General features: G+C 43.5%; 2 protein-coding genes across 4 annotated transcripts in view; both read left to right on the forward strand.

Moving 5' to 3' along the window:
* Positions 1 to 7107, forward strand: part of gnb1a (guanine nucleotide binding protein (G protein), beta polypeptide 1a) — a 34740-nt gene extending 27633 nt beyond the window's left edge. Inside the window, exons 7-11 of the mRNA XM_069140094.1 lie at positions 290 to 356; positions 795 to 996; positions 1609 to 1825; positions 4310 to 4425; positions 4805 to 7107. Of these exons, the coding sequence (XP_068996195.1) occupies positions 290 to 356; positions 795 to 996; positions 1609 to 1825; positions 4310 to 4416 (593 nt within the window). The 3' untranslated portion in view covers positions 4417 to 4425; positions 4805 to 7107. The remainder of the gene's footprint in view (positions 1 to 289; positions 357 to 794; positions 997 to 1608; positions 1826 to 4309; positions 4426 to 4804) is intronic.
* A 1277-nt stretch (positions 7108 to 8384) lies between these two features.
* Positions 8385 to 27316, forward strand: nadka (NAD kinase a). 3 transcript variants are annotated; one of them, XM_069140098.1, is made up of 12 exons: positions 8385 to 8523; positions 10558 to 10737; positions 14196 to 14279; positions 21009 to 21138; positions 21482 to 21590; positions 21690 to 21775; positions 21886 to 21988; positions 22086 to 22228; positions 22649 to 22748; positions 22928 to 23085; positions 24302 to 24384; positions 24846 to 27316. In XM_069140098.1, exons 2-12 carry the CDS (start codon positions 10586 to 10588, stop codon positions 24991 to 24993), a joined length of 1296 nt encoding a protein of 431 aa, XP_068996199.1. In that variant the 5' UTR covers positions 8385 to 8523; positions 10558 to 10585; the 3' UTR covers positions 24994 to 27316. The 3 variants fall into 3 exon arrangements, with proteins under 3 accessions (XP_068996199.1, XP_068996198.1, XP_068996200.1); XM_069140097.1 differs by having other exon boundaries at positions 8385 to 8515; XM_069140099.1 differs by lacking the exons at positions 8385 to 8523; positions 10558 to 10737; positions 14196 to 14279 and adding an exon at positions 18588 to 18949.
* Positions 27317 to 27465: the final 149 nt, after the last annotated feature.

Below are 27465 nucleotides of genomic sequence, written 5' to 3' on the forward strand. Positions count from 1 at the left end.
CACTATAGGGAGGGGTATGTTCACTCAGCCAGCTAGTACAGGATGAATTCTGGAAGCAAGTCATGAACCAGGGGATGTCCTACACTATTCTTTCATGGTTGTGAATTTGTCAAATCATTTCCCTCAAATCCAGCTCGCATATTATTCCGTGACTCTGTACAGAAGAATACATCTTACTGCAAATCATCAGGACAGAGAGAAATGAGATGAAACCTGAGCCTCTCGTTACTATGAGAAAGAAAGTACATCATTAAGGAGATATTCAATCAGTGCGTTTCACTCCTTTCAGGTTACCTGTCCTGCTGTCGCTTCCTGGATGACAACCAGATTGTCACCAGCTCTGGAGACACCTCCTGGTGAGTTGGGATATTACATCCTGTACAATCCAACACACCTCAATCAGAAAATGAATGCCTCAAATTACTGTAACCTGGTTTAATCTAAACATCCCGAAGCCTCACGTGTAGAATTAGTTGCAGGTGTTTATGTTTGTGTTTTAGGTTTTTATGGTTGCCCACAAAACGAACGGAAACACAACGGCCACATCAGTTTCTCACATTGCTATTTACATTCCCAGTCAGCACCGTCTTACTCTTTAATTCCAAATAAACTATAAGCTTCAAATTTCACGTCTTTCTCAATCAGACTGCCGTCATACTGATATACATACCAAGCATGAGGTCAAAGGTCACCAATCACCTTCCATCTCAAATGACACTTTAGTACATTAAAGTGCTTCAGATTTGTCTATATTGTTGCCGCTGTGATGTAACGTCCTCTCGTCTTCCTTGCAGTGCTCTGTGGGACATCGAGACTGGTCAGCAGACAACTACATTCGCTGGGCACACCGGTGATGTCATGAGTCTCTCCCTGGCGCCCGACACCCGGCTGTTTGTGTCTGGAGCCTGTGATGCCTCAGCCAAGCTCTGGGACATCAGAGAAGGAATGTGCCGACAGACCTTCACTGGCCACGAATCAGACATCAACGCCATCTGCGTACGAAAAAACACACACACACACACGCACACACTGACTTGTATACAAATCACATAAGCGAGTCAGGTCCTGAGTTGTTTAATTGATATCCAAGCCAAGTCTGTCAGAGCAGGTCTCAGGTCACGGAGGTCTCTACAGGGAAGTCTCGTGTGAAGTCTGGTTTTATAAGCAAATTGAAAGCCAAGATGCAAATTCTTTTCTCTCTGGATGGCGACCGAACATTCAAATCCAGTAACGCTGCATTTGACTGTTTTTCTTTTAAAGCTTTTTTTTATTGTGTCCCTTTTGGAGAGGAGCCCAAATCATTTCTGAAATGTTAATACTTTTCTTTTAAAGAAACACCTGGAGTTCAAAGGGTGTATTAGATAACTGTTACAGAAATAATATTCCACCGACTTCTCTCACAGAGATGAAAACAAAAGAAAAAGGATGTGGTGTCACATATCTCCCCTTTTAAGAGAACAATGACACAGAACAGGTTGAGCTCGTTAATGTTGGACAGCTTCAGGACTCCATGAAGGCATCCATGAAATGTGCTGAAATCACTCTGACGTAAAAGGAAGCATGCACACGAGTACGAAACTTCAAAATCCCCTCTGACCCTCGTTGCAGTTCTTCCCTAACGGCAACGCCTTCGCCACGGGCTCAGACGACGCCACCTGCCGGCTGTTTGACCTGCGTGCCGACCAGGAGCTGATGGTTTACTCACACGACAACATCATCTGCGGTATCACCTCCGTCGCATTCTCCAAGAGCGGCCGCCTACTGCTGGCCGGCTACGATGATTTCAACTGCAACGTCTGGGACACTTTGAAGGCCGACCGTGCGGGTAAGCTACGGCAGGAATGTTACACTGACAAACAGCAGAACTATATTCTGAAAGACTCCAGCTCATGGTGGGGAATTGGTTAGTTCTCTGGCAAAAACCCACTTCTGGCTGGTGATCTCAGAAGATTGAGGTAGAAGAAGGTAGATATTTTATTTAATGCAAGAAACCAACAACACACGATGATTAGTTTGAGATGGTGCTGTCAAAAGTCCACATCAGAATTATAGTTGAGATACGACTGAACTAATACTTCAACTTGTTCTTGTTCAGGGAAGGATGGTCCAAAATCCTGGAGAGGTTTATCACAAATGCACTGCCATTGAAAGTGCCAATGGTTTATTTATTGAATGTAGTAATAATACTCTTCAGACAGTTATTAATAGCACATATTTTACATTAATAGAAAAATATCAAGCAAGGCGGCAGCAGAATGGTTCGGACTGAGAAAACGATCAGGTCATTCTTCTGTGACTGGATCACTTTGAAAACTCAACGTTTTGGTTGCTGCTTCAGAAAAGTAACTAATTTGATCTCCAAAGTTTTTTATTGATAAAGAAAGTCTGGTTGTGATTCCCCGCCCAAATGTTATCAGGTTGCCGGGTGAACTCTGTGCTCCTGATGGACGTGGTTCTAATCCCACGTGAGCGGGTTCTCTGTCAAACAGTGAACTTTTATGGCCTCGCACTGGAAATGTGTCCCGTTGAGTTGATTGCGATTACCGTAAGTGTAAAAAGCGGGTGGGAGGGTTTGTTTACTCCAGCGCACTCATCTCGTCTTGTGCCGTGTCAGCAGAAGTGATTTCCTTCTCCTGGACTTTGTCGTGACGTGATCATTGATTCAGATCTTGTACACCTTTAGGTTGAAGGCGTCACAGCTGGTTAGTCAACTTCCTGTCAACATTTCTAAACTGATCTGTGTAGAGTTTACTTACTGTGTGGCGCCGCTCGTGGAAACGTAAAGATACCCGCATCTTTTCAAGACACTGAATACTATAGAGAAGAACAGAGCTGCGACGGGAGACGCGGCCGTACGGGAAGTCCTGCCGGGCCGCTTCATGCTTGTCGGAATAACCGGCGTGACTGCTGGACGAGTGTTTGCCGCGAGGCAGCTCAGGAAACATTTGGAGGACAGTGAAGTGGTGTGATCATGTAAAAGAAATCTTTTTCACCATCAAACTGAACTGAACATTAGATTTGGTGCAAGTCAAACACACGTCAGCAGCAGTGCAGCGTTCCTGAACTGCTGCTGAGCCAGCAGGTCAGAGTTCACATCTGAATCCAGTCCACATTATTTTACTGCACTTTAAAATCCCCGTGGACCACAATCCTTCTGAAACCTGACAGAACGGAAGTGGGTTTTTTTTTTTTGTTTTAACAGAAGAATGGGACAAAAATAATGTGTCAATCAAATATGTCTTTGACAGATATGATAACTGCTGTTATTGGTGCCGGAGGTTTTTCTACTCTGCGGTCTTTTCTTTTTTTCTTTACTTTTAGCTTCTTTTCTTTTTTTTTAATTAGTAGATAGTTTCGGTGAATTGACAGATTTGTTTTCACTTTGAACTTATTTCTCCTGTCAATCACTGCAAATATTTATGTTACCACAGTAGATGGCTTTTTCTGTTTCAAAGACGAATTTAGGAATCATGTTTGAGCACTGTCGATCCAGGTTTGGAGAAATTCGTACTTTAATAGGCTTAAATTTAAGATGGAAACCTTCCTTTTATATTTGTCACAAATGCCACGTGACAAGTTTATTTACACAGGAAGTGACTCCTTCATTTGAGATTGTGTTCGCTGTATTGCCATGAGGTGCTCCTCCATGATGTGACATCACAGCACTCGCTGGGATTCCCGTCGTGCTTCAAACAAAACCCTAAAAATGATCTTTGGCCCAACGGGCTTCGGCACCGCCGAAGTCCGAATGCAGTGAAATAAACAGCTGATTGTTGAAGGGTTTCTGCACGTGTTATTTATTGTATAAGCGGTTTGGGCTGTAGTTACTTTGACAGAAGCGCCTGCAGATGGGTTGTTCACATTATGTGTGCAAAACCAGGAGAAGATTCTAATTTATTTATTCATTTTAATCGGAGAATAAAAAGCATCAGTTTCCATGTGGGAGAGCAGCGAGCGTCACCTGCTCCAGCAGTGAAGAGCCCCCGTGGAGGCGTGAATACTTTACAGTTATTGACTGCATGATGGGACAAGGATCAGAGGAGGCTCACAACTGAGCAGACAATTTCCAATAGCCTGACACACGCATGCACTGATTTGACCCGCCGGCGGGTGGAAGATCGAGAAGCAGCACACCGGGCCGGTCTCCCTCTTTAACGCTCGGCTCTGAGCGTCTGGAGTCTCTGCCGCTGAAACCCGTCTCACCGTTTACAGACACGTCATTGACGTACAAACGTGTCTTCGTGTCCAAATGTACATCCGCAGACTGAGCAGGTGTGTTGCGGCGTCTGAGCCTCTGCTGTCTCCGCAGGTGTCCTGGCCGGTCACGATAACCGGGTGAGCTGCTTGGGTGTCACTGACGACGGCATGGCAGTGGCAACAGGGTCCTGGGACAGCTTCCTCAAGATCTGGAACTAGAGTCTGAAGGTAAACCAAGACGTTCAGGGATGGTTTGGTGTCCTCACCGGCTCCACCGAGCCTATAAACAGTTTGGATTTACTGCCATCTGGAGGTTGGGAGTGAGAGTGCAACATGCAACACCAAACGTCAGACATGATGTCATGTTACTACTGAGAGCCTCTGTTGAATTTTACCGTTTCAAATGAAATGTTTCAAGCAGATTTTTTTTTTTTCCCCCTGTCTGATGAAATTGCAATTTTATTCTCATATTTTATAATTAAATTGAATTCTACACGTCTCAAATGAAACTGACAAACTCTGATGTGCACATATGATCAACGCCTGATTTCATCATTTTTCCATTTCTGGAGTACTAATAGTCAAATCCTGTGTTTTTATTTCCCAGATGGCATCCGGACCCCAAAGTTGAGTGGAAGACCATTCCTACATCACAATGTTCAATTTTATTGCATATCCAATCTTTTCGAGAAAAAAAAACACCATGATACTGACTCCAAACACCACAAAAAAAAACTATCAAGGGCAAAAATTCTCTCTCTCTCTGTCTCTCTCTCTGTCTCTCTCTCTTTCTCTCTCTCTCCCTCCTTCTCATTTAAAAGAGCACAATTGTCTGTCAATCATTCAGCTCCAAAATAAAATAAAATAATAAAAAAAATAGCTCGAGGAATTTAGTGGTTTCAAAGTGGAACGGAGGGGAAAGTTGTGCATTCCTCCCACAACCATGGTCTGGTATTGTAGTAAGTGAAAATACAAAAACCCCGCCGCCACCAAGCAAACGTGTCCTGCGTCCTCATTATGCACAGGTCTGAGTGAAGGTTATTACACGAGTGATCGAACTCTTAATAGCTTTTTGGCCATGTTTCTTTTTGCTTCTTTGTTGTTTTCATTATTATATTTTGTTGAAGAGAGGTAGATCAGTGAACTGTCAGTTCATGTTTAAAATGAGGATCAAAGCTTTGTTTTCTTTCCTAGTCTTTACACATTTTAGAGAATGTTCTTAAGTCGACAAATAAGCGAACCTTGAGATGGCGTCATTTTAAATCCAGCTTTATCCCACTGGAGAACAAAACGAGAGAATTGAGCTTCAACAGGGAGTCCTCAAGCCACTTCTGGCCCTTCTGTATATTTAGCCCCATGATACTTTTACTGTTTCTTTTTTCCAGTGTAGTCCACAAATCTTTGTTTGCACAAAAATTAAACTTCGCATATATAGAATAATGTCTAAAGAAAAAAAGTTAACTAACCAAGCACATGCTGTTTATGATAATGAATGCTCGTTTTTAAAACGAAAAACAACAAAAAAAAACAAAAACCATTTAACCATTCTTACACCTTTTTGTCTGGCAACAGTGTAGAATAATTAAATGAAGATTAACCCATCGGATCATAATCCACCCCGCCCCACTTTTTTATTCTTTTTTTAATTTTATTTCCCCCCCCCCCCCTCCCTCCTTAACTTTAGTTTTGTTTTCCCTGGTTTCTGTTGCCCGTGGTTGGGACCGGTGATGTGATTTGGTTGGGTAGGGAGTACCTCCACTTTAGCCCGGTTGCAATCCGGACGTTTCTCTTTTAACAGAGGTGCCCATTCCGTGCTTGGAAATGCAGTTACTACTCTGTGAATGACATGTTGTATAAATCAATGTTTGAAAATAATGATATTGAAACTTTTTAAGTTAAAAACGAAAAAAAAAAAAGATTTTGGTTGTCTGCCATGGGTGGGTTATCTCTTAGAATCGCATGCTGTAGAATTGCTTAAAAGGTGCATATGGAATTAAGTCCTTTTGATGTTTTTCTTTAAGAAAATAACCTGTTGAATATATCAATACGATGGTATTTATATTTTTCTTTTCTTTTTTTCTTTTTTTTTTGTTTATTTTGTTTTTGGCTACTCCGTGCATACATGATTCAACTAAAATGTCAAAGCTATGCACTCGAGAAGCAAACCCTGCAACATAAACGGTTACTTGGTCCACACTTGGGAGGGATTCCACAAATTTAAGACGTAACATAAATGTTTAAATTGTACACACATGCATATGTACATTCATTCACCTAAACATACACAATCTCAAATGGAACAAATAATTTTTCATTCCTTCTGTAGCAAACAAAAATTCCATTTACAAAGAAAAACATTTTATAACAGGTTTTTTTCTGTCCTTTAATAAAAAATGAAAAAAAAAAATCTTGCAGCATCTGAATGGCAGAATTTTCTGTTGTTCCCTTCTCCTTGTAAACAGAGACGCTCTTTCTTTAGCAGTAGTGACATTTTTTTCCATTCTGTTTTTTCTCTGCGACATTCTGTACAAAAAAATGTGCTGTAATTGTGCGTTAGGCCTGGAGTTGGCAAAAAATAAAACAAAATAAAAAATATTAAAAATTAATTAAATTCCCTTTCCTTTTCTCTCTTTCTCCATCAAATAACTGTAGAGCTCTGCACCCCCACTGTTCCCTTTTCACCTTTTGTATTTAATTTTAAAGTCAGTCAGTGTACAACCGAAAGCTGGATGCAAGATAGAAACTATATTAAAATGTACTGTTATTTAAGATGTAATAAAAAGCAGTTTGAGATGACCTACTGTGTTGAGTGTGATTCACTTAGAGCGATTCCCACTGAAGCTAGAATGTTGCAGACTGTTTGGTTTCCTTGTAATTATGTTCAAGTCAAATAAACAATTTCTTATCCACTGTTGAATCCGCCTGCCTCCTCTGTGCCGTCGTTTCCACACAGTTCATCTTGTCTTTACACTTTGCTCACCGGCATTATAGTACCTCATAGTACTGTTTTAATGTGAAAATAAAATCACAGACCGGGTACCGCCATCGTACCCGCTCACACTTCCTGAACACGTCTGTAGAGATATCTTTTGACATGTTGGATACGTCCACAGCTCCGTAACTAGGAGCCTAGTCAGTCCCTTGTCGTCATATTCCCGGTCTGGACAGAGACTGGAGACACCTGGCTGTCCCACCAGGTGCTGGTCTCTGCTCCACACAAGGATACACTCCTAGGTCTTTACTGCCCTCTGCTGGGCACAAGCATAAACTACAAGAAGGGAGTTCCAATATGAAGATTCATTTTTTTTTTTTTTAGATTCAATCTATATTGTTAGGTTAGAAAAAGGAACAGAAGCTTGGACGTGTGAAGATAACACTTTTATTGTATCAGTAATACTGCATGTTAGATGACTCCATCAAAAACTCTTGCATAACTAATAATAATAAAAACATTTACTCACATAGCTAAGTCTATTTCTGAGAATCTGAGATGAAAAGTATGTATGAGAAAATTGAATTTAAAAAAAAGTATCCTGTATCTACTATTTGCACAGATTTTAGTTCATCAAAAAGCCCCTATTTGAAACATTGACTGATGAATTGATGGCATAACTGCTGTCTGACCCTGATCACCGAGCAGGCCGTAGTTTCCTTTAAGGAAAACTTAACATTTTGCGATGGTCGTATCTGTCATGACTGACGGGTTAAAGAGCTGAAACAACTTGACCAACTGTAGAGTTTATATGACTTTCACTGTCCACACCTGTTCAAAGGGCACTTCACATGACAAGAAAATAGACAAGAGTTGATGTTATTAATCACGATAACTACAGTAAACAATTGAATATTATAAAATATAAATTGCACAATATGTCCACACAAAGGTTATTTTATCGTTTTTAATATTTGGGTAAAATATATCTGCTAACATTACTATGGCCATAAAACAATACAGTGGTTAATAAATGAATACGTGCATCAGCTGTATGTTTATGACTTCGGATAAATTGAAATACATGTCACGAATTTAATCCTGTGGAATATAATTTCCTCAATCTGCATAATCACTTCGTCACGTGTTCACCTGATGTCATGCGGAAGTTACAGCCTTTGTTTACTGAAGTCGGCTAAGATGACGTAATCGAAGAGCGAGCCTGTGATTGGTCGGCCAGGACCAGGAAGTGGCGAGCTGACTGTTGTTAGCGGGCTCCGAAAGTAAAGATGTTGTAACGTTGTCGGACGAAACAACGGCGAGGCCGTGACCCGAAACGGCAGTCTGCGCGTCTGTGTTGCTCCCTCTAACGTTTCTGGTGGAAAGGTAAAAAGGTAGAAAGGTTATAAATGTGTCCCGGATCGGATGATATTTATCTTTGTGTTGAACACGAGTGACCAGTAGTGAAGCTAACTAGCTTAACGCGATCATCGTTAACGAACCACGAAACAGTCTGGAGCCGCTCAGCGCCGCCATGTTTGTTAGTCTGTCTGTCTGTTAGTCTGTCTGTTAGTCTGTCTGTTAGTCTGTCTGTCTGTTAGTCTGTCTGTTAGTCTGTCTGTCTGTCTGTTAGTCTGTCTGTTAGTCTGTCTGTCTGTCTGTTAGTCTGTCTGTCTGTCTGTCTGTCTGTCTGTTAGTCTGTCTGTTAGTCTGTCTGTCTGTTAGTCTGTCTGTTAGTCTGTCTGTTAGTCTGTCTGTCTGTTAGTCTGTCTGTTAGTCTGTCTATTAGTCTGTCTGTCTGTTAGTCTGTCTGTTAGTCTGTCTGTCTGTCTGTTAGTCTGTCTGTCTGTCTGTCTGTCTGTCTGTTAGTCTGTCTGTTAGTCTGTCTGTCTGTTAGTCTGTCTGTCTGTCTGTCTGTTAGTCTGTCTGTTAGTCTGTCTGTCTGTTAGTCTGTCTGTTAGTCTGTCTGTCTGTCTGTTAGTCTGTCTGTTAGTCTGTCTGTCTGTTAGTCTGTCTGTCTGTCTGTCTGTTAGTCTGTTAGTTAGTCTGTCTGTCTGTTAGTCTGTCTGTTAGTCTGTCTGTCTGTTAGTCTGTCTGTTAGTCTGTCTATTAGTCTGTCTGTCTGTTAGTCTGTCTGTTAGTCTGTCTGTCTGTCTGTCTGTCTGTTAGTCTGTCTGTCTGTCTGTTAGTCTGTCTGTCTGTTAGTCTGTCTGTCTGTTAGTCTGTCTGTCTGTCTGTCTGTTAGTTAGTCTGTCTGTCTGTTAGTCTGTCTGTTAGTCTGTCTGTCTGTTAGTCTGTCTGTCAGTCTGTCTGTCTGTTAGTCTGTTAGTTAGTCTGTCTGTCTGTCTGTTAGTCTGTCTGTTAGTTAGTCTGTCTGTCTGTTAGTCTGTCTGTCTGTTAGTCTGTCAGTCTGTCTGTCTGTTAGTCTGTCTGTCAGTCTGTCTGTCTGTTAGTCTGTCTGTTAGTCTGTCTGTCTGTTAGTCTGTCTGTTAGTCTGTCTGTCTGTTAGTCTGTCTGTCTGTTAGTCTGTCTGTTAGTCTGTCTGTCTGTCTGTTAGTCTGTCTGTTAGTCTGTCTGTCTGTCAGTCTGTCTGTTAGTCTGTCTGTCTGTCTGTTAGTCTGTTAGTCTGTCTGTCTGTCAGTCTGTCTGTTAGTCTGTCTGTCTGTCTGTTAGTCTGTCTGTTAGTCTGTCTGTTAGTCTGTCTATTAGTCTGTCTGTTAGTCTGTCTGTCAGTCTGTCTGTCTGTTAGTCTGTCTGTCTGTTAGTCTGTCTGTTAGTCTGTCTGTCTGTCTGTTAGTCTGTCTGTCTGTCAGTCTGTCTGTTAGTCTGTCTGTCTGTCTGTTAGTCTGTCTGTCTGTCAGTCTGTCTGTTAGTCTGTCTGTCTGTCTGTTAGTCTGTCTGTTAGTCTGTCTGTCTGTCTGTTAGTCTGTCTGTTAGTCTGTCTGTTAGTCTGTCTGTTAGTCTGTCTGTTAGTCTGTCTGTTAGTCTGTCCTCGCTGCAATGAATCACGGTTATGAAACTGGAAAAGCCTTTTTAATTTTTTTATTTTCTGTAACAGGAACCTCCCATTATAAATAAACTCCATCTAATTGGGTTTATTATAACTAAGGTTTCTCAGAAATTGATGAAACTTGACTTTAAATGAATGAAGACTTTAGAATTAGTTTGTGTAAGTGAAAGAATTGGTTCATGATAGTTCACGTTAAAAATGTCCAGGAGCGCGAGCTCCCTGGTAAAATACATGTGAACCGACCCGTGGACTGACCAGAACTTACCCACATGTTTGTAATATAGAAGTCATGTTGTGATGCGTTTGCTTTCTTATTTTTTAAGAATGAGTTAAATTGCCGTTTTTTCCAATGAAGTCTGGTGGAGTGTCTCCTCCACGTTTGACTCCAGCTCTTGGACTGATTGTTGTGTCTCGTCAGTTTACTTGCAGCCCGGCTGTCCCCTGAGATGGACGGTGGACAGGAGGTGCGAATGGATGCCGCCCCGTACTGCTGCTCCACCTGTGACTCGGGGGAGGTCTCTGGCCGCAGCCTGGCCCGACGCAAAGGGAAGACCCGCAGCCTGAGCACCTCCTCAGCCGGCAGCTCCTCTGATTACAGGTAGATGTGGAACGGGTGAAGTCAGATTTCTAAAGGGGACGACAGGCTTGTTGTTGTGTTTGACGGTAAAGGTCAGAAGAATTGGATTCCTACCTAACTCCATGCTGTGATTTCTGAAACGATGCATTGACCAGCTTTTATTCTCACCAGAGTATCAAATAGGAGCTTGTACATGATTGTGGAAGCAATAACCTCCAAGTTACATTACCTGATCCAAATAAGCATCCATAAGTTGCACGTGTTCTTGTGACCGCTGGCGTGTGTGTGTGTGTGTGTGTGTGTTTGCGATGTCAAAATGAAACTGAAATATGAGTGGACAGCAGGCGTCGAATTTTGTTTAAAATTTTTAGGGGAAGAGAAACAAGCCAATTTGGAGCAAGCGGCTTAAACTGAAATATTCCCAGAGGTTACATGTTCCTCTGTTCACCACAGGAACCGTCTCTGAACTTTTTCATGGGCCTTCATATACAGAAGCAGCTGTCAGCCGGTTGTCACGGTGACGGTTCCTCATCAACACCTTGGAGATGTTTACTTACTTGTAACATTTTGTGTGGACGAACCTCAAAGCAAACATGCCTGAATTTGCTCCGTTTACATTCCACTGTTCTTGTTTGTCCAGTTTTTTCTTTTCAGTTTCATGAAAAAAAAAATGTCCTCATGGATTACAGCAACAAACAAATCATTCAATGATTAATTGATCAGCTGTTTGGTCTTTACAGTGTCGGAAAACTCAAAAAACGTTGACCAGTGTTTCCTAAAGCTCAACCTGTAGCTGGAAGTGTCTTGTTTCGTCCCGACCAACAGTCCACAACCAAAAGGTTTTTTGTTTATTATCATGGAGGACTAAAATAAACAAAAAAATATTCACATTTTAGAAGCTGGAATGGGAGAATTATGACTTTTTTCATAAAAATTTAAATGAACCAAAACAATGAATCAATTATCAAAACATTTGGTGATTCATTTTCTGTCCGTCATTGAATCAATTACTTCGACTAATCACTGGAGCTTTATTAAATTATTGTTTTATTGGCAAATAGTACTTGACACACTGAGATGCGAGCAGTGACGCCAACATCTGCTCAACGGTTCAATCTGAGAGAAAGTATTTTAATGACGGAGAAGATTCTCAGCAACAATAAAACATTGTTGACAGATGACCACAGGATCTTAAAAACAGCTTCTGTCACGTGGGACATTTTTTTTTTTTTAACTTGTGGCATCAGTTGCGTTGCACCACCTCAGACATTTAAGAAGTGTGTGTGTGTGTGTGTGTTTTAAAGCCTTACATGTTTGTTCACTGTGGACATTGCAAGGGTTTCGTGTCTGTGTTTTAGCAACCGTGATGAGGTTTGTTAGAAAGAGAAGTTCTAAAGAGCATGTTTGTCCAAAATGTAGAAACACTCTCCCGCAAATAGATTGTGATTGAATGTTTCCTCATTTGGCAACAACATGTCTCATTTTAAGTGACATTTGAGGGAATAGTGTGATTCATTTTAGTCTGCAAACAATAGGAGTGGGAAAGTGATTCCCTGGAGCTCCTTCATGATGATAGGACAGCTGCAAAAAAAAAAACATGACGGGAGTGGGCTTCACCGGTTGAAAGGTACCAGATGAAGATCCAGTGTTGGATTAAAATATTGGCTTTTTTGGGGGGCAGTGATTGTTTTTTGTCTAATCAGACATTTAAATCAGTTGTGGATCTTTTCACCATCTTTTCATTTTGTTGCAGTGGCAGCCTCTTATTTCTTCTGGCCCATCTCCAATTGGTAAATGTTCCGATTTCCATTTTTTGTTTGATTATGAAGCAGATCTGTATGAATACGGTGAAGGAGTCAGAACGGTCCGTCCATGGAGAACTGTGCACAACCTGTATTCAGTAAATGTGTTGTTTAAACTTCTGTAGGTTTGTGACGTCACACACACACGCTCTCATGTCACATGTCCGCCTCCAGGAGTGTCCACTGTCCAACCTTTTATATGGCGGAAAACACTAATCAGTTATTCTGTCATGGAACTAACGAGCTACAAGTCCGAAGACAACTTGTGGTCGGCCTGAGCTGGTGTTACGCGGAGAAGAGTCAGCCAATCAGATGAGAGGGTCACTGATGTCACTTCACCTTAAAGACACAGACACACAACAGTCTGTTGCAGAGAGATGTGAAACTGTTTCGTTGGGTTTTAGTACTTAAAGCCGCAAATTCTTGTGGAGATTAAGACTGCAAATACTGGACACTGGAAATGTGTGAAATGTGGGACATTTCAAAACAAATTCTCCACAAGAGGAAAAAGAAACAAGCTGACAGATCTGCAGTGCAGAACTATCTTACAGTGTAAATTATTATTTCTATTTCTTTTTATTATTATCATTATAACTGATAGAAAAAACTGTTGCCTGCTGTTTCTGTCTTGCTGACAAATGCCAGGACAAAAAAAAAGAAGCAGAGTTGGTGATTCACATTCACATATTAAATACAAAAGTGTTGATTAATGCATCTTTCAGAATCTTTAAACAGCAGATAGTGAATTGACAGAATCAGACTGCTGAGAGGATTTGTTGGCTGCAGCTTGAAGGCTGCATATGTTCTATCAGAGCTCGGTGAGCTTGACCTTTCACCCCATAAATAGTTCCATTGTTTTAACAGAGCTCATACAGAAGGTGTGTTGTTGGGTTTCGCCAGCGTTCAGACAGCAGCTTCATCTGAGGTCGTGAACTCCACGGTTGGTTGAAAATATCTAACTTGTTAATGGTAATCATTGTTAAAACTGTTGGCCGCCATTTCAGTGCTCACTGATAAAGTGTTTGTACTGCAGCTGAGGCTGATAAAAGGGTTTGTTTTTCACCTTTTACAATCCGTAATGACCTTTTCCAAGAATTGTGACGCAGTACAAGGACCGAACGCATTTTTCTGCTGTAAAGGTCGCAGAGAACCTTCAACACGTTCTGATTTCATACAACACAGGAGGCCGACCGGGGTTTGTCAATGCCGGGTGACCACAAAATGGCCCCACATAATCCAATATGAGCTGGTGATGCATTCAATCGTGGAAATCCTTTAATTCAGGCTGTTTCTAAATGTCTTAAACACATTTCACTTCTCTCTTTTTTTTTTTTTTTTTTCTGTAAAAACCGAAATGAAAAGTGGAATTTATTTGATGAAAGTTTGAAGATGCATTTAGAAAATTGGGAATTTTTCAGACCTGCAACAGGAGGATGTGCAGCATTGGCCCAGCTTCCAGGGGGACTGTAAAGTCTGACACCTTAAATGCAGTGAAAGAGGTTGCGTGGTTAAATACAAAAAATTTTTGTAATTGCAGCAGGAACAAAATGAAACGTACACTTTTTTTTTTTTTTTTTTTTATAGTGTATTTAAAAATAACCCTCTTTATTTGCATACCTGCCAGGCAGCGTCCTTTGTGTTCGTTTAAACTTGAATGTCTGTTGTCCTCTCTTTCAGGAGGAATCAGTCTCTTCATGGACCGAGCCCGGTGACCACCTTCGGCCCCAAGGCATGCATGCTCCAGAATCCACACGCAGTCATGTAAGTTCTTTTTACATCAGTAAAATGTTTCTATATTTTTTTTTTTTTTTTTTTTTTTGGGAGTTTAATCTCTGCGTCATCAAGAAGAAAAACAACAACATGAGAGCCACCGGCTGCTGTCGGATCTTGTTGGGCCAGTAATGGGCTTTGTAGCAGAGGAGGGAGTGTTACTATTGTCCTGACTTACGATTGAGGTTTGGAACAACCTGTGACCAAGAAACATTTCCATAACACAGCATGTCTGAATACGTCCGTCCCATCAGCGTGACCTGTTCTCTGACGTCACAATAATATATTATCATCTCGGATTCTGTCTATTATGCACAAAGAACATAAAATCTGTTCAATGCAGCACAGCTGACTGCCAACAGACCAGTTTCTTCCTGTAGCTTCCACTGGTCGACCAACAAAACAAACAGTTTCAAGTTCCCCTCAACTCCAAAATCAGTTTGACTTCAGTGTGTTCAATTTTCTGGACAGAACGAAGTCAGAGTGTGAAGCTGGTTTTACTTTAGTAAAAAGTCGGTAAAATCCTGCAACATGCAGCAAATATAACAATAGACTACCACATTCAAAGATCATTATCATTCAGGTTTTAAGCTTCCTGAACATGCAGAGGAATCCGTGACAGAACAGCATGCGCTAACTGACCGCAAGACCTCAATCATTTAATCAGGCAGACAAAGCAAACCTTCTTACATCAGTCTATAAACATCTGTCACGTATCTGAAGAGAGTAACTCGGTGAAACCTGTTCTGTCCTTCACGTTTGTTATGAAAGCAGCCACTAGTGGTGTACTTCTCCTAAACCGACCTGTTCATGAGAACGTTTTAACCTCAAGAATCCAGTCCTCCACCTCACTGTCCTAATATCCTCTTATGTAACCTCCCACTGCGAACGCCGTGTGGCAGTTCCTATTTCTTCTGCCTCTGCTGGTTTCATCGCTCGTAGTTGAACTGAAACCGAAATGGCGTTTTATGGCCGCACCAACGCATCTTCGTTCGTTGCTGTGTTGACAGTTTCCATGAATTCGTCACCTCGGTGCTGCTGTATTTCCAAACGTCGGGCTCGGTGGGTGTTAATCAGGCATCGGCTGAAGACTCGGTGCTAATAATGAAGATGCTCACACATCGCTGCGTCTGCTGCCACCGCTCCGCAGCTGTCAGACGCACTTTGCATTTCACGTGCTGACAAATAGTCACCGGTTCATATCTGATTTAAAAACACAAGTGAACAACGTGTAGCAGCTGAACGATGCCGTCTGTCAGGACTTGGAACATTTTTGATGCTTTGTGCCGCAGACACTGCTGCAGGTATCAAATGATACAGATGTGCAGCCGGATACTGACTTCAGGGCTCTTCGCTTTCAGTCTGGTTTTCATCAAGTCCAGCAGACGCTCACAGAGCGGGTCTGACAGGGCGTCATAAGAAGATCAGACGTGTGTGTGCTGCTGTTTGTGTTTTGGAGGCTGCAGCCTGTTGGACTGCAAAGACTCACAAATATATTGACTTCAATGTTAACCTTTACAAATATTTATTTATCCCCTACGTTTGGGCTTCTGTTCATCTGATGAGGCTGTAAACAGTCTGACATTAACAGCTGAACTCGGGTGTTTTTTTTTTTTTTAACCTCTTGGTCATTGTTTGGTTGAAGTCCAGAAGAAAATGAGAAAACATTACTGATCTGACTTCTGACTGCTCTGTGTTGTTTGGTAGAGAAAAATCACAACTATGTGACTTTTTAACTACGTTTAGGCTTTTGCTCTTTGCTCAGTGTGGCACGTCTCCGACTCTCCGCAAGCATGCAAGCTGGGTATTAAACAACCACACGCAACAGAAAAGAGCCCCAATTCATTCAAATTAGACTTTCTGGGCGTATTTGGATCAATACTTTAGTTTCAGTGGAGCAACTAATAACTTGTTTAATCTGACAGTTGTTTTTGAGATTAATCATTTGTTCTTTGAGTGTCGGAAATAATTGAATTGGAAACAAAGGCCAATCACTGTTTCTGAACGTCTTAATCTCCAGATAAGGAAGGGGAAAGTAGTTTCAACTGCAGGTCCACCTGCCAGCTTCTTTCTGAGCTCTGATATGCAAATCTGCATTGGCAGCATTTGGTGACAGCGGGGAGGAAAAACCCTCCAACAGAACCAGACTCAGGTGGGCAGCCGTCTGCTTTGACCGGTTACTACCAGCTTCACTTCCTTCCTCAGGTCACTCAGCTATTCATGAATTAATCAGTCGCATAAGACTTTTCCCGGTAAGAAGCAATCTCTGCTTCGTAAAGATCCCAACAGTTATTTTGTGGCTCATTTCATACACGTTTAAGCTTCTGGATGTAAAACTATGCACCAAGCAACGTAACGTACGCAGTTTTCCGTGCGTAACGCAGCAACACGACTTCCCACAGATCCACGTTCCCTTCATCAGACACATTCATGAAGTTGAGACTACAAAGGCGCGTACGTGTTTAATTGTTTGCGGAGCCTTTGTACCTCACTGCGTTAAAACGAGTTCGTTCATGTTGGCGCTGAACGACGTTTCTCAATCAAAGCTCAGCCGAGCCGTCGACCTCTCGACTCCCTCGGTCACGCAAGTGTCTCCCGGCGCTTCGCTGCAGGCCGCCGGGTTCGAGGGATTAGCTTCCCTCAAAGCGGCTAGAAAGGTTTAAAGTAAAACCCGGCTATCTTTATCCCAAAAACAAGGTTAGGCTGTTGTATTTTTAGGGTGACTCAGTCCCTCATATTCAGTTTTTAAGCTTTTTTTTTTATTATTTTTGAACATCTTGACGTCGTCGGGCTTTAGTGGAAGGAGTCGGTAGAAAAGGTGATTCGGCACCGAGTCTCGGTTTAGACCTTCCAACCTGGAAACAGTCCAGTGGGCCTCAGCGGAGGGTGTGCCGGTCACGCTGCCCCGTGCGCATGGACACGGCCTTGGTTTTGTTGTTTTTGTATTACTTTTGTGTAACTGTTGCAAGGTATTTATCGTGGGACGACAGAGAGAATGAAACGCGCCCATCGAATGAAACACAGCGGCGCGTCATGGAGCTGTTGATGCCGGTCCTGTCGGGTCACTTTGCTCCATTACTTCATCTTCTTCTTAAGCAAGAGCTGTTGTCAAATCAGAGGAACCCGACCGGATACCAGCATCGCATGGAGCAATTTTACATCCACTCATACAAATGTCTGGGGCCGATACCTAAACCAATACTACCGCCTAAAAAAACCCTCCAATGTCAATAAAGCGGCTGTTTTATCGACATTCAGATTCAAGCTTTCCAACTTGTTGAATATTATCAGTCTTGTTAAAAATGTCTTTTTTTTACACTGATTACAGCGAGAGGCAGCTCGTGAATGAGTTTTAAGACAAGTCAGTAACACTCGTGGCATTTATCGTCACCATGGTTTAGTAATACTCTTTTTTTTTCTTCTTCTTCTTCTTCTTCTTCTTCTTCTTAAGCAATGAGGGATAAAACTGTAGAGCAATCACGTATATCTGGAGCTCTGTCTGCGATTACAAATTCAGACCCGTCTTTCACCGGCCGAATCGTCTGAAGGAGCGCGTGTGCAGCGACCCGACAGTTTGTTGCCTTCGTGCGGTCGGTGTGTGCGACAGGATTCAGGGAAAGGTTGAAATGAGACAGACTGATCAGTAAAAAATGATATTGAGGCCGGATCAATATAATGACTCTCTTGCGGGTGTGATTCCATTGCTGGAAGAGAAGAAAGATAACTTCTGAGGTGTTATTTGTTGACGTTACTGCCGTGTGTGATACATTAGTCACCCTGGATGCTCCTGTGGTACCGTGGAGGATCTTACTGTGTATCTTATGCGGCTTTATGTCTTTAGATGAAGAGCGTTCATACGTTTGTTCTCGGAAGCATTTTACAAATGTACTTGAACAGAACTGGTCGTGTTGAAGTCACTTGCTGTAACGGGACCTCAGCAGGCTCAAGCACACGCTGCTGCTCAGCCATCATTTGTCCAACACGGCCCCGTTTATATTGAGTGTTTCCACTGAAATCTATTTCCTCATCTATCACGCCGTGTTAATTATTATACACCGTCGGAAAATCCCTCTCATGGTTCCTTTTAGGAGCAGTGTTGTTTCTGGGTGAATCACACCTGTGTGACAAGGAAAGCCCTAACCCCGGTGTGGGCGGGGTCAGCCCGGCAGGGGGGGGGAGGGAGGGAGGGGAGGGGAAGGGAGGAGGGAGGGAGGGAGGCGGGGTCAGCCCAGCAGATGGGCGGGGGATGACATGAAGTCAAACCTTAAGATGAGTTGGAGGCAGGAGAAGGCAGCAGTGAAGGTTTAGTGTGGAGTGTAGCTGGTGAATCCAGCTGGAGGGGGTTGTGAGCTGATCCCGGGCCGCCGGACGCATGAACAGACTCTCGTCCTCCCTCAGCCTCTCCCAGCCGCCGGTTGACTCGCAGCTCCACCGCAAGAAGTGAAAAGTGACTGTTCTGCTGAAGGAAGCCGCTCGACGGGGTGTCGCGTTGGAGGAAGTTGGAGGCAGAATGAGTGGTTTTGTCAGAGCGGGCCACCGGGACAGAGAGCCGCTCTCCCGTTGAAACAGCATCCCACTTACATGTGTACGACCATGAAGTTCAGCCAGTACGCACTGCAGGACACTTCTGGGAGCCGCGGCGAGAACAGAGTGTGGAAATGGTGAGAGCGCTCTCCGGCATCGTCTCTTTCGCCGCATGTTTGACAGGTGAAATGTGAAGCGGGAAGTGTCCATCACTGCCAGCCAGATGTTCACAGGGCTTCGCTGCAGTCAACTAACGGTGATATTGAACCCATGCAACATCACGGCTATGTTTCAGCAGTTCAGGCTGAGCACAGAGGAGGGTTTTTTTTTTTTTTCCCCTTATTTGGATTTGCGTTGTAAAGATATTGGAAGACGTAAGACGAAGGTTGTTTTGTTCTGACTGCAGGGTTGGAGTGATGCGTGTTTTGGGAGGCTGCTGCGATCTGAAGGTTTATTCGTACCGTATCGGAGGCTGGCTGCTGTCACGCCGTGACCCCGGTGGGAGGACAGAGCGGGGTTGTTGGATGAAAGTGGGAGGTCGGGGGTGTGGACGCTTTGAGGTGGTCGGAGCCGAACCCATCGTGAATACAACAGCTGGTCGCTGTTTCAGATGCTAATCAAGCAGCGCTTTGTTTTCCTGGAGGTTTGTTAGAAACACTTTCAGCTTTAGACGTTCGTGTGGGTCAGCTCATTCTGGAAATGCTTCATCTTTTTCAAATACAATGCAGGCAGCTGTTACTGCGTCTGAAAGTAATCGGTGGCAGGTTTGATGACGGAGTTTGTGTTGGATTGTTTTATTGTTGTTCAGTGTTTTTATTTCTGTATTTAAAGAAACGGGAACTGGATGTGTCATAATGATGCTGCGTTGTTATGTTGTTTGTTAGGACTCAGTGTGTGTGTGTGTGTGTGTGTGTGTGTGTGTACTAGTGTGTGGTGGAACAGTGAGACTAACATCAGAGGGATGTTACGAGTACATTTTACATATTGATCGTACAACTTCATTCTTGTTGTAAAACGGGCCGGATTTCTTACCGATGAAACGTGTGAATGTGACACATCAGGAGGTTTTCTAACATCGCAGCAACCATCAACGCTGTATTTTTTTTATTTTTTATTTTCCTCCCTTATATGAAAGCGGAGACATCTTTGCAATAGTTGGACATTAAAAATGCGGCCGCCGTCCTAAATTCTTGCGTAAGAACTACAGAAAAGAATTGTTGTGGAGAGTCAGCCGGTTTGACACGGAGCTGGAACGAACCGCAGTCAGCAGACGCTGGTATTGATAAACTATCACTGAATTGAAGACTTTGGTCATTTCCAGTTTGAACGGTTGCTCTTCTGTCGGTTTGTTTCAGCCCGCGGCAGCTTCTGATTTTCACGCTTCGTTTCATTCATTTTTATAAAGCGTCTCTTTTTCTTGGGAACGCGTTCTTGCGGCTCCTCGCCGACCGCCGGAGCGTAAAAGGCTTTTAAAAAGATGTTTTCCCTTTCGGAGGTGCGCCACGTTGCATCGGTCACAATAATGTCGGTGCAATTTTTTTTATTTTTTATAATATAAACAAAAATAATTCGGTTGTTGACATGATGACGTGACAGTACGACGTACGCCGATGGTTGAAAGTGGCTCCGCAGTGGAAGTCGTGTGGAAGCGCTTTCATTACAACAAACTACAGACACCTTCGTTTTTACTGAATACTGTTTTCTTTATAAAACTATAAAAACGTATATTGTTTTAGTTGTCTGCTGTGGAAATGAATAATAACGTCTTTTTCAGTTTTTTCTCAAATCCTCAAGAATAATTCTGTCTCAGAAACACCATTAAATAACATTATAGGATTTTTAGGGCTCTTTTCTTTATTGTCTCCTAAAAGACTGTTGTCACTTGTTCTTTTTCACAGTTTAGTGTTTTGTAAACATGTTGACAGCCTCCGGTCCGGGCTCAAGTTGAGGTAAAGGATCAGCAGACGACACGTGAGGGTCAGAAGTTTGTGTAACAGAGCTGGACATTAAGCTGATGTCTCTAATTGGATAAACACGGAGAAGTCCCGGTTATGACGAGCAGCACAGATCCGAGGCTCACGGGTCCTGGCTGATGTCAGGTTCTTGTGATTCACCTATTTATTTATTTATCGATTTTGTTTTTTGGGGTTTTTTTTGTTGGTGGTGAAATAAAGTGTGAACATTTTGTGTGTTCAGGCACATTCAGGATCCGGCCAGCCAGAGACTGACCTGGAACAAGCCGCCAAAAAGTGTCCTTGTGATCAAGAAGATCCGAGATGCCAGCCTGCTTCAGCCTTTCAAAGAGCTCTGCATGTTCCTCACCGAGGTAGCGTCCCCACACTGAATGCCTCCATTAACCTCCACAGGAATCATAGTGTCGGTTGGTGGGAAGCTGGTGAGGGATCATCATGAGTGTTTTTACGCGTGTAGCCGTCTTACTGTCACATAAAATGCATCAAATAAGAAATCTATTGGTCACGGAAAGAGCCCGCGAGCTTTGATTTACATTTAGTACCATCTACTCAGGACAATGTTAACTTCTTAGGCTCCAACAACCAGTCAGACTCAGCTGAGCTCTTTTCCTTTTTGTCGTATTTATCGTCAGGACTGATTTAAAAAGTTACTTTTCGGTGGCTGCTGTCAAGCTTCTGTCTCGGTTGTCCTCGTAGGTCAAAAACATGATTGTTTACGTGGAAAACAAAGTCCTGGAGGACCCCGAGATTTCAGGCGATGAAAACTTTGGGGCCATTACCAAGAAATTCTGCACTTTCAGAGAAGGTATAAAAAAACCTTTCATGCAACTTAATAAACATTATATTGAAGAAATCGTAAGAGATTTAAATGTTTTTTTTTTTTTTTTTTTTTTCTATTTCTCAGATCTCGATGACATCTCCAATCGTGTCGACTTCATCATCTGTCTCGGGGGAGACGGGACGTTGCTGTATGCGTCTTCGCTCTTCCAGGTAATCAGCGAGTCGTTGTCTTTCAAAACAAACTTTGGGTGTGTTGTTGTTGTTGTTGTTTTCTTTATATTAATATATGCAATATATTAATAACATCTGTTCATTTGCAGGAGAGCGTCCCGCCCGTCATGGCCTTCCACCTGGGCTCCCTGGGCTTCCTGACTCCTTTCAAGTTCGACACCTACCAGTCTCAGGTCACCCAAATTATCGAAGGTACCGAAGGTTGTCCGACCTCTGCGGCGTTTTCTCCGCCGTGCACAAACATTCCTGCTCTGTTCGCAAAGCTGAGGCCGCTTCGCGTTGTTTGCAGGTAACGCCGCCATCGTCCTGCGAAGTCGCTTAAAAGTGCGCGTGCTCAAGGAGAACTGGGAGAAGAAGGCCCGACTGGACGACCAGGGCATCATCCTGACCAACGGGGACGTGGACGGCGGCCGCAAATCCGTCCAGCATCAGGTAAGTCGGCCCACCTCCTGAAACCCGGCGGCCGATGCTGAAGTCTCTGCGTGAAAGCGGGACGACTTTCACCCCGACTCGCTGACGCGCCGGCCCTCGCAGGCTGTTGGCTTCGCTCCTCCAAAACGGTTGTAGGAGGTCGCCGCGGGGTGAAGCTCCGCTTCCTGCCTCCGCCGCTCCGTAAATAGATCACGACGACTCGCCCGTGCAGTTTCGTCACCGTGACTCAGCTTGAATCCTGCGGGCTTTAAGCTCGTTGTTAAAAAGAACAACGGGAGTGCGAGCTGTCGTCGGCGTGACGAACGGATGTTGTTGTTTTTTTGGTTTGTTTTTTTAAACCGGCACAAATCCCAGTGGGAGCTTACGGAAAACTAGAAGTCACGGAAGTCATCGGGTGTCTTTTCCCTCGGTGTGTTTCAGGTCCTGAACGAGGTGGTGGTGGACCGAGGGCCCTCGTCCTATCTCTCCAACGTGGACCTCTTCCTGGACGGACACCTCATCACTACAGTGCAGGGGGACGGTGAGCGCTCTTTGAAATACTTAAAACGGGCCAACGAGGCCGGAGTCGGAGAGCCCACGCTGCACCGGCACAACATTTCATCCGTAGAAGCAGTCGAAGCCTCGGACGGGCGTCGTCCCGTCCCGTGTGGGCGTGTCTTTTGTGAAACGTGCGTCTCTGTGTCCCCCCCCTCTCCTCAGGTGTGATCGTCTCCACACCGACGGGCAGCACGGCGTACGCGGTGGCAGCAGGAGCCTCCATGATCCATCCCAACGTCCCGGCCATCATGATCACGCCCATCTGCCCTCACTCGCTCTCCTTCAGACCCATCGTGGTGCCCGCCGGCGTCGAGCTCAAGGTACTCGTGTTGGAGGAAGCAGTTTGGGGGTTTCCGCCGGCAGCAGAACTCGGGCGGCTGCTTGTAATTTCACGACCACGTTTCTCAATTTTCTTCACGGTTTATTCCTTCATGAAGCTGCTCCGATACTTTCGACCGTCACAGGATGTCTCGTCATGCCGGGCCACGTTTTGAGACATTTTTGTTTGAACCCGTTGGCTTCGTTTACACATCAGTAAAATCTCCTCGGCATCAACAAGTTATTCAACGCGGAGACTCTACGGCGGCCGTTCAGCTAAAACCACCTCAGTTTGAACTTTAGTAAGTCGGTCCTACGCTCACCTGCTTCAGTTCACTCTTTGGTGACGCTGCGGTGACTTCAGGCTTCTCCGCGTGCAGCTGACCAGTTAGTGCCCACCTGTACCACGCGAGACGTTCGGGGAACATTTGTAAGTTATGGCGTCGAAGGAAGCGCTCCCATGTGGGGTGTTTAACCCTCGCGTTGTCCTCGAGTCAAAATGACCCGCAGCTGTGTTCAACCAAGTTGTATTTTATTTTCATATTTTTGGGGATCATTGGTGACGAGGAGGCTGTGAAGGTTTCTTTAAAGAACGATGACCAATGATCCCAAAAAATATAAAAATATAGAAATAAAATAGAACCTGGTTGAACACAGCTGCGGGTCATTTTGACCCGAGGACAACACGAGGGTTAAGGTATTATTGGTCGAGCATTTACTGATCGGTCAATTGTGGTGTTGACCACATGCGACATTACATCTCGCAAGAACCTTGATGCTCGGCATTAAACGAACATCAGTGAATTATAGCGTCTTGCGAAAGCTTCCATTTGAGGCACTTAGTGCCCACAACAGTATGCATGTGAGGCGTTTAGGATACATCGGTAAATTGTAGCTCCGAGTGATTGCGCTCTTATGGTGCGGTTAGGAAACGTCGGTAAATTGTAGCGTCAAGCAGTAAGTCAGCAGGTGATGCGTTTAGGACTCATCCCGTTAATTGCAGCTACAGAAAACAACCCGAGTTACACTTTGCCCCACGAAACTGTCATTTTGTTTTCTTAAATTCCATTTTGCAGCGTGTCAGGACTGAAGTCTTTGAACGATAACCAGATTTGCAGCTCCGCTTTTTAACTGAAATGATAGAAGATATGTTTCTAACTGGGAAACCGAGATGGTCGTCTCTCTGTGACGTCTCGACATTCTGTCCTCGTCTCTCAGATAATGTTGTCACGGGACGCCAGAAACACGGCATGGGTGTCGTTTGATGGACGAAAGAGACAAGAGATCTGTCATGGAGACAGGTTGGTCCACTTACGCACGCACACACACACACACACACACACACACACACACACACACACACACACACAGAGCTGAAAAAGAGTAAATGCGGCCAAACAAAGGTCGCAGGCTGAGTCACGGAGGAGTTCATGTCCCTCAACAGCTGCCTCAACACTTCCAGGCTTTGTTATGTAACCTTATCAACCTGCCTAATAGGCTTCAAGCCAAGAAGGTCCGCTGAGCCGGATCCACCTTCCTCTTTAATTACTCATCTGAACATGATCACCTTCCCGGTTCTTGAAATGAGCTGCAATTATTCTTCAACACACACCCAGTGTTTCTCCATAAGGAAGTCCTGTTACCTCATCCGATGTCCACACCTCCTCCTTTCTTCTAAATATTGCGAATACCTGGACTTTTCTTTCCGTATTCCGCGGCCGTGAAGTAAAACCCTTTTTCTCTCCTCCTGTCGCTGTTCCAGTATCACCATCACTACTTCCTGCTTCCCCGTTCCCTCCATCTGTTTCCGGGACCCGGTCAACGACTGGTTCGAGAGCCTGGCCCAGTGTTTGCACTGGAACGTGAGGAAGAAGCAGAACTACCTCAGCTCGGAGGACGAAGAGTTCTGAAGCCGTTCGGACGATCTTCAAGGTCTCCTCAAAGGTCTCCGGGACTCCGGTCCTGGTTTTATATCTCGACCGTGCTCTGTGCCGTTTTGTATCGTAAGCATAGAAGGTCTTGCCAAACTCCATTCCAAAAAAAACCAACAACAAAAAAGACCCGTTTTAATAACACGGTTTCCTTCACATGGATTAAAATGATTCCATAGAATATTGTGCTCAGGAAGTCCAAACAGCACTTTAGCTGCAGTTTTCTATGTTGTATTTTCTTGATATGAATATATGGAAATTTAGTTTATAAAATAATACAAAATCAGCCTTTTTGAAATAAATAATCATTCATATATTTGGTTAAAATCTCAAATCATCATTTCAAAATGTTATTTCTATAGTGACCGTTTAATTTTCAAAAATGTATTTCACAAACTGGACGGAGACGTATTAAACAGATGCTCCTATTATACAGCCGACACTCGCTGCTGTTGTTAGCTGCCTGTTGGCTTCGAGCAGTCCTTGAATCTGCTGAAAATCTGGAGGGATGTGATTGGCTGAAAGGTCTGAAGTGAAGACTGGTGACGTCCACCACAAACTGATGTTGAAATAGTGTCATTAAGAAACATGCTAATATGCTATATAAAAAAAACAACCATTGTTTGAAAAAGTTAGTGCTGAAATCAAAAGTTCTACAATGAAAAAAAAAAAATTAAGAAAATAACTGATTTTTTAAAAAAACCCTTTTTTTTTTAATATTGATCATTTATAAAGTTATTTCACAACTTGATTAAATAATGATAAATAATTTTTAAAAAAATGGAAATTGAAGTTGACCTCCCTCAGTGTGTATGTTAGAAGTACACAGCGTTCATGAAACGTCTGTAAAGTTCCTTAAAAGAGATTCTGTTTGTTTTTTTTCACTTCTATTTTTAAGTGTGTAGAAATGGTGTATTTTTTTGGATGGAGTTTGGCTCCGGGACCCGAGTGCTGTGAAAACTGTCCTCGTCGAGAAAAACAAATTCTGTTTCTGGAAAACGTGTTTTGTCGGGGAATTGAAAGGAAACCCGACGCTTTGGTTGATCTTCAACCAAAATCCACGCGTACGCGCATAAAGGTCAGCTGATGGTTATCTCGCCCGTCGTGACGCGTCTACGACTCCACACGCGACAGAAGCTCCCGTCGGGAGAGATCAACGCCCATTTGCACTTTTTGAAAAGCTAAATTAAAACCCAAATTCAGGAAAAGCCGGAGTATCGCCATCAGCGAACGACTAAGTGTTTCACGCCCGATTTCCAGCGCGTCTCCTCGGCAACGGCGTCTCGACTGTACAGGCTGTGCCTTAAACACTGTTATCATTAATGTAAAGGAAATATTATCTTTCGAGGTTTACGTCACGTCCTGTCATTTTGTTTTAATCGCACACTTGCGCAGCCGTGTGCTTTGCGACTCGGTCTCCGCCGGCTGCAGCTCGCGACTCTTTGGTCGAATCATGTTGCGTAACATCTGCGTCCAGCTCCGCTGAGAGATGACGTCGTTCCTGTTCAGACGTCTGCGGCGTCTTTATAATGTCGAGTTTTTCAAATGTCCTTTAAGCCATAGCTGAACTTTTTTTAAATATCGTTTATAGACCAACGTCTGCGGCTGGTTTTATGGTGTGTGTGTGCGTGTGTGTGCGTGTGTGTGTGTGTGTGTGTGTGTGTGTGTTGAGGAGTTACTACAGACTGTGTGTGTCCAGATATACGAGGTGAATTGTTTCAACAACCGGTGTGAACAGTGGCGTCACCCGCTGTAACTCTCAACACGGCCGACCGCCGAGCTCCGTCAGGCAATCATTCCTTTAACCCTTCGAGTGTGTACATACATGTTGATGATTGAAGAAGATGTATTTTGTAAAGTCCACGTGTTTATTAACCGGTTTACAATGTGTTATTAATGAACATAAATCTGTTTGGTACTTTTTTTTTTTACACGAATGAGCTCTTCAGTTAATAATTGTTTTGGCTGACGAAGAAAACTCTGGTCTCGACTCCATTTTGAACAGAAGTACAGACGTAGTCTTATTATTAAAAACATTCCAAGACGACGTGAATCGTCTGTTTTTTTAGGAACGACGACGCCGCCGAGTTCGTTTCAAACGAAGGCGTGAACGGTTCGAACTCGGTGAACCCCCGCTTCTACATTCAAAACAGGCTTTTGACTTCTCTTCTGTGAAGCATCGTCAACTCTCAAAGTGCTTTTCACTTTTCTAACGGGTCAACCTGAACTCTAACTTTTCTATCAGCTATTGTTTAATGTGTTTTCCCCAAAGACTTTAATAAACTGAAAGTTCAACCAGGAAGTGTGTCTGCTGTTGGATCAATGAAACCTGTCCTTGAGCTCACCTGGATGCAACTCCGGTTCTATGAGGAGTTACATCCAATTAATGTCTTTGCTGCTCATCCTATTAGAGCCCATCTGATACATCACGTGGTCCGTCGCGGACAGATC

This window comes from Embiotoca jacksoni, unplaced genomic scaffold (genome assembly GCF_022577435.1).
Source record: "Embiotoca jacksoni isolate LCO1_2020_lvr unplaced genomic scaffold, fEmbJac1.0.p SCAF_9, whole genome shotgun sequence".
Classification (NCBI taxonomy): domain Eukaryota; kingdom Metazoa; phylum Chordata; class Actinopteri; family Embiotocidae; genus Embiotoca; species Embiotoca jacksoni.